This window comes from Cygnus atratus, chromosome 23, assembly GCF_013377495.2.
Source record: "Cygnus atratus isolate AKBS03 ecotype Queensland, Australia chromosome 23, CAtr_DNAZoo_HiC_assembly, whole genome shotgun sequence".
Classification (NCBI taxonomy): domain Eukaryota; kingdom Metazoa; phylum Chordata; class Aves; order Anseriformes; family Anatidae; genus Cygnus; species Cygnus atratus.
This window is the reverse complement of record NC_066384.1, coordinates 1150179-1158664: the sequence shown is the minus strand read 5'-3', so window position 1 is coordinate 1158664 and position 8486 is coordinate 1150179. Positions and strand designations below refer to the sequence as shown.

The window sequence follows — 8486 nt, the reverse complement described above, 5'->3', positions numbered from 1 at the left end:
GGAGCGGGTGCCAGCAGGCTAGGCGGAGCGGGGGGGCGGGAGCGGGGGCGGGGGCGGGGGGGGCGCCTGGGCCGTACCATTATTGGGGGGGGGGGCTCGCGGGACGAACCATCGCTGGAGAAGGGAGGGGAAAGCGCCGTCGGATGAACGGGCGGGGGGCAGGTGGGCGGGACGGAACCATTGTGGAGAGGGGAGGGGGGGAGGCAGGTGGGGATGAACCATGCGTGAAGGCGGGGGGGGAGCCCGGTGCGGGACCCCCGGTGGGGGCGGGGGGGGCACGGCCAGGGCCCCGGGGCCGCTCTGCCCGGTCCCGGTGGGGCTGGCGGCGGGCCCACGGTCCTGTATTGCCCGGGGCAGGCGCGCTGCGGGCGCGGGGGGGGGCCGAGGCCGAAGCCCTGAGCCCCTGCGGCCCTGCCCGGGGTGATGCGGGGCTCCCCGGCTGCTGCCCCCCGGGGAACCGGGGGCTCCGCGCTCCCCAGGGGTTCCCCTGTCCTGAGGTCTCCCCGGTCCTGAAGCCCCTTGGGGTCCCCAAACGGTCCCCGGGGACCCGCAGCCACCCCAGGGGCTCCCCTGTCCCAAAGGGTCCCCGGTCCTGAAGCCCTTTGGGGGGCCCCGCACTGTCCCCAGGACCCCACAGCCACCCCAGGGGCTCCCCGGTCCCAAAGCATCCCCAGCCCTGAAGCCCTTTGGGGTCCCCAAACGGTCCCCGGGGACCCGCAGCCACCCCAGGGGCTCCCCATCCTAAAGCCCCCCCAGCCCTGAAGCCCTTTGGGGGGCCCCACAGGGTCCCCAGGACCTCACAGCCACCATCGGGGCGGACGGCAGAGGTGGCGTGCAGCCGGGTGGGCACAGCGGTGCATGGCATGTCCCCTGGGCCCGCGGGCCCTTTGCCTTCTGGGGGGCGACGTGTGCCTTCAGGTGCACCCCGAGTCTGTGCTGCCTCCCCCCCAGGTCCAGACGGTGCCCGCCGGGGGGTGCAGAAGGAGTCTGCGGGGACCCACAGCACGGGGAGCAGAGCGGTGCCCCCCGCCGCGCCCCCGAGGCTGCTCGGGCCCTTAGGGCTGCTGCTGGTACTGGCCCTCGGTGGCGGTGAAGAAGTCCTCCAGCACGCTCTTCATGTAGTCAAAGGTGGGCCGCTCCTCGGGCCGCTCCTTCCAGCACTGCATCATGAGTTCGTACAGCTCCTCCGGGCAGTTGTCGGGCTGCGGCATGCGGTAGCCGCGCTCCAGGTTCTGGATCACCTCGGGGTTGGTCATCCCTGCGAGGACAAAGCGTGTGGCACTGAATTTGGGCCACCCCCTTGCTGCGGGAAGCCCCCTACATTAGCAAACCCCATGGAAAACCTTCCTCCCCCCCCCACCAAACTCCAAACTCCCCCCTGATTTTTGGGCCCGGCTGGCCACGTGCGCTGGGAAGAGGTCGAAACCATCGCGGGCTGGCAGGGAGCGGGGCCAGGCGGAGCGTGTGTGCGTGCGGGAGTGCATGCACACACTCACACGTGTGCGCCTGCGTGCGTGCGTGCGTGTGCGAGCCCGTCTGCCCCGCAGCTGCTGGGAAATCCTGACCTGGATACGGGATCCGGCCGTAGGTGACGATCTCGGTGAGCAGGATGCCGAAGGACCAGACGTCCGACTTGATGGTGAATGTCCCGTAATTAATCGCCTCCGGCGCCGTCCACTTAATGGGGAATTTAGCCCCTGAAAAAAACAGCAGGAGGGGAAAAAATAAAGTGCTACGGCCGAGCTTTACACCCCTCTCTGTTTAACCTGATGTGACAACCTCGAGTGAGCCTTTGTCCCTGCCGCAGGCCTGGGGACGGGCTGGGTTTGGTGGCTGCCACCCCCCGGCCCCCCATGCTCGGCTGCCCACGTATGCCGGCAGGGACCCCGCAGTGGGGCTGCACGCCTGTTCCTGCAGCAGCCACCAGATAGGGCTGTCAGCCCACCGAAAGCAGGGCCGGGTGGGCTTGTGGGCTCTGGCAGCCCCCTCCGGCTGGGGGGAGCGAGATGAGGGAGGAGATGGGGTGTGAGGGGTCCTGGCGGAGGACGGGGTTTCTTCCTCCAGCAGCCCCAGAGGGGACACGCGTGGGGCCGCGACAGGCGCACCCTCGCGAGCCGTGTACTCGTTGTCCTCGATGAGGCGAGCCAGCCCGAAGTCGGCGATTTTGCAGCACAGGGTGTCCGACACGAGGATGTTGGCAGCCCGCAGGTCACGGTGGATGTAGTTCTTGGCCTCGATGAAGGCCATGCCTTCGGCGATCTGCAGGTTGGATTAATCGCATTAATAGGAGGAGTGGGAAAGCCTCATCAGATGCCCCTCGTGGCTCCGTGCCCCCTGACCTGCGCAGCCATGTCCAGCAGCTTGTTGATGCTGAGCTTCACTCCCTCCGAGGTCTTGAGGAAATCCACCAGGCTGCCTGCAACGAAGGCGCAGGTCTCAGCGGCTGCCTCCCGCTGGCTGCCATCGTGGCAGCGGCTTTGACGGGGCACCGACCCCTTCAGTGCAATGTCCAACATGAGACTGGGGGGCTCACAGCGCCCGGGAGGGGGGCAGGAGCAGAGGGGCAGGACACCACGCTGCCTGCAAGGTCCTTGCCCCCCCGGCTCCAAGCCAGCACAGTGCCATGGTGTGAAAGCTCAGCACAGGGGGGAAAAAGTCCCCCGGAACAGCTCAAAACACAAAAGCCAGCACCGACACGTGGTGCCCTGGTGGGTTTCCTGCACCTGCACTGATGGGGACGGCGGTGGGAGAGGAAAGGACCCCAGCTCCGCACGGCCCCGAGCCGCCCCTCTGGGTGCCAGCCCCACAGCGGGCAGCACCCCGGCGCCCTCACCCTTCTCCATGTACTCGGTGATGATGTAGATGGGCTCCTTCGTCACCACGGCGTACAGCCGCACCAGCCGAGGGTGCTGCAGGTTCTTCATGAGGTTGGCCTCCGCCAGGAAGGCGCTGGGCGACATGCTGCCCTGCTTCAGGTTCTTGATGGCCACCTTGGTGTGGCCGTTGTAGAAGCCTGCGGAGAGAAGGGGCACAGCGTGACGGGGGAGAGGGAGGGTGACCAGCGGGGGAGGCAGGGCTGGGGGCTACGTCTGTCAATTCAGGGCATCCCAACCCAAAAGAACACAAGGAAGGTGTTTGGGCTGTAAAGGCTGGATGAAGCCTGGCCCCAGGGGCACTGGGAACAGCAAAGGCCAGCGAGGGACCCTCTGGCCCCAGGCTCTTGCAGCAGGGCCAGGCCACGTGGGGACAGTCACAGCCCCGTGTGTGCTCTGGCCACCTCCTTGGCAGAAGTCTGTAGCCACATTTTAACCCACCAGGCGGAGATTTTTACGTGTGGCTTTTAGCCACCGAGAGGAAAGGAAACTTGGTGCTGGGCTTTTAACCCTCCGAGCGGCTCCCAGCAGGGCAGCTGGCGGAGCCGGGCAGCGCTGCCACAGCCCAGCCCCTGCCAGGCACCCGGAGGGGATTTTCGGATGCTGTCAGCACCCATGGGAGCAAGGGCAGGGACCCCGCTCAGGGCCGGATGGAGGCAGCGGGGCAGCGCTGCACCCTCCCCACCACGGCACCGGGACAGCAGGAGGAGCTTTTGTGGCTCAGCCCTAGCGTGCTGGAAGCCGCACGCAGCCACCAAGCCCTGGGCGCTCCCAGCGTGGCAGCAGCAGCCACCACGAGCCCTGCTTCCCCCGCAGAGCCACGCACGGTGCTTCTGTTCTGGTGCCAAGCCCCAGATGTACATCGGGCGAGTGGAGCCGAGGGCGCAGCCCCCGTGCACAAACGCCTGCTGCCACGTCCTGGCAGCGGGTGCCTGCCCAGGGAGCAGTGCAGGGGTTGGGGTGGCTGCGGATGGGAGAAAGGGGAAGTTTGGGCTGCTCTGGTTTATCCCCGGGCTTCTCTCGCTGCTGGTTTTCTCCCTTCTTCCAGAGCCCTTTCAAAAGCCCATGTCCCACAGCTGGGCAGGTGCCGGCTGCGCCGTGCGGGGCCCCGGCTTCCCCCCGCAGCCCCGGGCCTGTGCTGACGCCGCCCGCAGCAGTGCCCTCGTGCAGGAGGAAGCGCCCCGCTTTCGCCCTGACTCACCCATCCAGACTTCTCCAAACTGCCCCGCTCCCAGCTTCTCCACCAGCTTCAGCGACTCCCGCGGCACCTCCCACTCGTCCTGCCACCACGGCTTCTGCGGCTTCTGGGTCCGGCAGGGCTTGCCGAGGCGGGTGCACAGCCCGTCCGAGCTGCCTGCGGCACAGGGGGAGGCAGAACCAGCATCAGCGTGCACAGGGTGCCTGGGTGTCCTGCTGGTCCTGACCCCCATCCCATCCCATCCCATCCCATCCCATCCCATCCCATCCCATCCCATCCCATCCCATCCCATCCCATCCCATCCCCATCCCCATCCCCATCCCCATCCCACCCCACCCCTCAGGCCGGCACATACGTGTGTAATACTCCACCAGCTCGTGCAGGCTGCTGAAGGTGACGCGGGGGGAGATGTAGTACCCCCCGTTGTCCATGTTGCGGATCTTGTAGTGCTTCACCGTCTCGCCCTGGTTCTGATCAAAGTCCCTCACTGACAGCGAGTAGGAGCCTGGGGAGGGGGGGCGCGGTGTGGGCACGGGCCCCCAGCACTCCTGGTGCACTTCCCGGCGCAGGAGGTGCCGGCGGGGCCGGTGGCACCGGTACCTTTGGAGGTCTCGCTCTCCCGGATGAGGAAGGAGCCGTGCGTGTTGCCCGAGGCCAGGAGCTGCCGCTCAGCGTCCTTGCGGCTGAGGTTTTTGAAGAACCACCTGGGGACACAGGGCAGGGTGAGGGCTGGGGGGGGGGAGTGCAGGTCACATCCATCCCCCTGTGCTGAAGCCCTTGCGTCTTCCCCCTGTGCAGGCACAGCTCCGTGCCCGCACGGCTGCTCCCCGGCCCCTACTCACGGCTCGGGCTCCAGGCTGTTCACCATGGCCACGAAGTTGTAGGGGATCAAACCCTCCTGGCCCGTGGTGAGCGACTGCGCCCTCCACCACTCCCCGCTCCTGCAAGGACACGGCCACGTGAGTCCCCCCCCCACTGCCGGGACCACCGGTGGCACCGGGGCACCGACCGGGGGGGGACGTGGGGACACGGGGACCCCCTCAGCGCTCGCTCACTCTTCCAGGATGCGCAGCTTCTCGCCCTTCTGCAGCCCCAGGTCCCCGTCGTGGGTGGGCTCGTAGTCGTACAGGGCCACCACCAGCTTGTCTGGGGGAACAGGGGCAGGGTGGAGGCGGCGATGGGGGCACCCGCAGACACCCCCTCTCCGCAGCCAGGCCTTACCTTGCAGGGGGGAGCACGGCGGAGACGTGGCCTCGTAGGACACCAGGGGATCGCGCACCTCGGAGCCATTGCGGATCAGCTGCTGTGCAGGGACGGGGGGGGCCCGTCAGCGCAGCCCCCCCCAGAGCCCCACGCCACCCGTGGGGCTTTTTTTGGCCGCTCTCCCCCCCCCCCCTCACCTGGCGCTTGCTGTCGGGGTCGATGGGGTAGTTGCAGTGCTCGCAGATGTCGATGTTCTCGATCCAGTCGTCGTCGTAGTCCGAGCTGCAGCAGCAGCCCATGGTGGCTGCACGGGGCGCGGGGCAGTGAGCGCAGCCGTCACCCCCCCAGCCCCTCCAGCCCCATCTCTGCACCCACCCACCCCAGCCCCGCACCCATCCGTCCCACCGCCCACATCACTGGGCCCTTCCTGCACGCCCCTGAGGGCATCCCCCAGCTCTGTCCCCAGCCCTGTTTCCTCCTGGTGCTATTCTGGCTTTGGTAAGCACGGAGGGCGATTACTCTCGAGACACCCCCACCTTGAGCACCAGCCCCGGTGCCCTGTGTGGGCAGAGGGGGCCTTCGTGTCACTTTTGCCTTCCTGCAAAAGCCGGCGGAGCCCGGCACTGCGTCACATGGAAATGGCAGCCCACAGCCCTGGAAAAAGCTCTTCTGCAGAATCCCCCACACCCACGCTGCCGGGATCTGCCCCCTCCCAGGTCTAGCCCCAAACCCATTTCCCCAGGCTCTGCCGGGGAACTCGGGGGCTTCGGGGGCCCCGTGCGGTTTCTGCAGGCGCCGAGCTCTCGGAGCCTCTGCCAGGAGCCACCCAGGTGTCCCTGCCCAGGAACCAGCGGCTGCTTTTACAGGCGCTGGGGGGGAGAGCTCTGGCCTGCGGGCAGGCGGTGCAGCAGTGGGGATCCCCAGGGATGGCTGAGCCCAGAGCTGCCTGGCTGGGGGCGATGACCACCAGCGCTGCCGTCACTTTTTCCTCCTCGGTTTCCCAGCTGGGAGTCACAGCACAGCTGTATTTTCACAGGCACTCATTAAAATCTGGGGTGCTGCTGGGGAGGGCAGCGCTGCAGCTGTGCACAGTGCTTCCAAGGGGCACGCGCCCACCGTGCAGCTGGGGACACAAGGAATGTCCTCTGTCAGGACAAGGAAGGCCCTGAAGGGGTCCCTGGGGGGGTGGCTCGGTGTCCCCTGGGTGCCACCAGCCCCAGCCACCGGAGCCAGCTGCCACCGGGAGAGGCACAGCCCCGTGTTCGGAGACCAGGAGCACCCTGTGCTCACCTCCCCACGGCGGGGGCAGCAGGACAGGGGCAGCGCCACCCACTTGCCATGCCTGGGGGGACACAGGGGACATCGTCGCCATCCCCACGGTGCTACCTTGGGGTGCCCACCACCACGGTGGCCGATGGGAGCAGGAGACGAGTGATTGTGGCAAGGAGAGGGTAGACGAGCGAGCCCACCCGCACAGTGTCTGGGGCCTAGAAGCCGCCCTGGTGCCTTCGGCTTCCGCCGCCGCCTCTTTGGGAGCGCTCTCACAGAAGCTCGGCCGCCCGCAGGGTCTGGGTCATGCAGGGCACGGGCAAGGCCCCGGCGATGCCCCGGGACAAAGTCCGGACCCGGACCCGAGCCTGAGCCTGGCCCCATGGAAGAAAAGCCCCCACGCTCCCAACCTGCACGTAGCACTTCAAACGCCCATCTACCGAAGGCGAGCGGGGCCGGGAGGTGTTTTTTTCCTTTCTGCAAGAAGCCGGGGTTCAGAGGGAGGTGCTGCTATCGTCGTTTTTTTTTTTTCTTATGTGCTCAAGCCACAGCGTAATTTCCACCGAGCAACCGTTTCACCTGCTCAGCGCGAGGGCTGTGCCGCATCTCGGGGCGTTTGAAGTCAGGTTTTGTGCCTGCATCTGTGCAAACGAATTTCTGCTGCGAAGGTTGCTTGAGAGCGCTGTGGCGGTGCCCCTGCCCCGTGCCTCGCCGTGTCCCCCGGTGCGTGGCTGCGTGTGCACGGGGGTACACGAGCAGCCCCCGGCCTCCTCCTGCCTGTGCTGGCCCTTCCGCGTGTGCCTGTCCGGCCAGGGCTGGCCGCTTTGGTCACGAGCGTGGGCGGGCACCAGCAGGGCTGAGGCTGGGCTGGCCCCGAAGCTGGGTGTCCCCAAGTCATCTGTGACCCAGCTGGACGCTGGCCCCGTGCCTTGCTGAGCGCGGGGAGCCGGCCCCGACGCACCATCACGGTGGGCAAGGAGGCGTTTGATCCAAAACAGCACCGAAACCGGACACATCACTGCCTGAAACTGTCCTTAATGGGGCCATGATGGACCGGGACTAACCCGCTGCTCTTCCCGCAGCTGGGCGGACAGGGCCTGGCGCTGGGGACAAGTCGCCCGTTTTGCCCCGGAGATGGGGGCTCGGGGCCAGCACTCCCGGGGGGCAGCGCTCGCATCCCGGGTGGGCACAGGGCAGCGGGGCGGCCGCTGTCACCCTGGCTGGGTGGCTGCAGCGGGACGGGGAACACGGGGCTGCTCCCCGTGTCCCCTCCTGACCCCCTGGGGAACCAGTGCTCCCAGCCCCGCAGTGGTGAGCCCCCATTAACACCCCTCCACGGGGCCACGTTGGAGGGCGCAACACCCCCTGCTCCAGGCACCCTGTGGGTCCCAGCGCCTATCCAGGGGCGCAGACCCCTGCCCCGGCCCCCGTTACCTGTTGGCAGCAAGGTGAGGACCAGCTGCTCTCAGACTCCCATGGCCGGGCAGCAGCAGTGACGGCACCGTCCCCGCTCACGTCCTCCCCATCACCAGCGGGCACGCGGTGACCGGCCGGCAGCGCAGCCACGACCCCGCACGCGGGCGCGCGCTCCCTGCTGCTGCCGCCGCCGCTGCTCGCTCTTGCTCGCCGCCTGCCCTGGTTTCCTGCCTCATGAGCAAACTCTAGAGAAGCTGGTTCGCAGCTCGCACACAACCGCAAAGAGCTAGTGACAAACCCTGAAGCTTCCTGCCAGCCCCAGCTGGGCTGCGCGCGGGGGGTCCCTGCTCCGGGCGCCCCCAGCCCCAGGTGGGTGAGGGGACACGGAGGGACACGGAGCCATTTGGTCAGGGGGAGCGGGGTCCCACGAGCTGGGCATTGTCAGTGTGGTGCCAGCAACGGCTGGGATTTTGTCACCCACTGCCCAGACGGCCCAGGCTGCGTGAGCCCCCCCCCGCCCCCGTCCC

At 67.8% G+C, this 8486-nt stretch overlaps 1 protein-coding gene and 1 long non-coding RNA gene across 4 annotated transcripts; one reads left to right on the top strand and one right to left on the bottom strand.

The window, feature by feature from the left end:
* Window positions 1-87: 87 nt before the first annotated feature.
* On the top strand, window positions 88-1730 carry LOC118255741 (uncharacterized). Its single transcript, XR_004781019.2, has 3 exons — window positions 88-162; window positions 952-1128; window positions 1548-1730. It is a non-coding gene; the product is annotated as an uncharacterized LOC118255741 (long non-coding RNA).
* LCK (LCK proto-oncogene, Src family tyrosine kinase) lies at window positions 958-5573 on the bottom strand. 3 transcript variants are annotated; one of them, XM_035562106.1, is made up of 12 exons: window positions 5472-5573; window positions 5293-5374; window positions 5127-5217; window positions 4914-5012; window positions 4672-4775; window positions 4427-4576; window positions 4075-4227; window positions 2834-3013; window positions 2340-2416; window positions 2106-2259; window positions 1566-1697; window positions 958-1258 (listed from the first exon to the last, which is right to left on the bottom strand). In XM_035562106.1, the coding sequence occupies exons 1-12, from the start codon at window positions 5571-5573 to the stop codon at window positions 1056-1058; spliced, it is 1527 nt and encodes a 508-aa protein (XP_035417999.1). In that variant the 3' UTR covers window positions 958-1055. The 3 variants fall into 3 exon arrangements, with proteins under 3 accessions (XP_035417999.1, XP_050571121.1, XP_035418000.1); XM_050715164.1 differs by having other exon boundaries at window positions 5127-5374; XM_035562107.1 differs by lacking the exon at window positions 4075-4227.
* Window positions 5574-8486: the final 2913 nt, after the last annotated feature.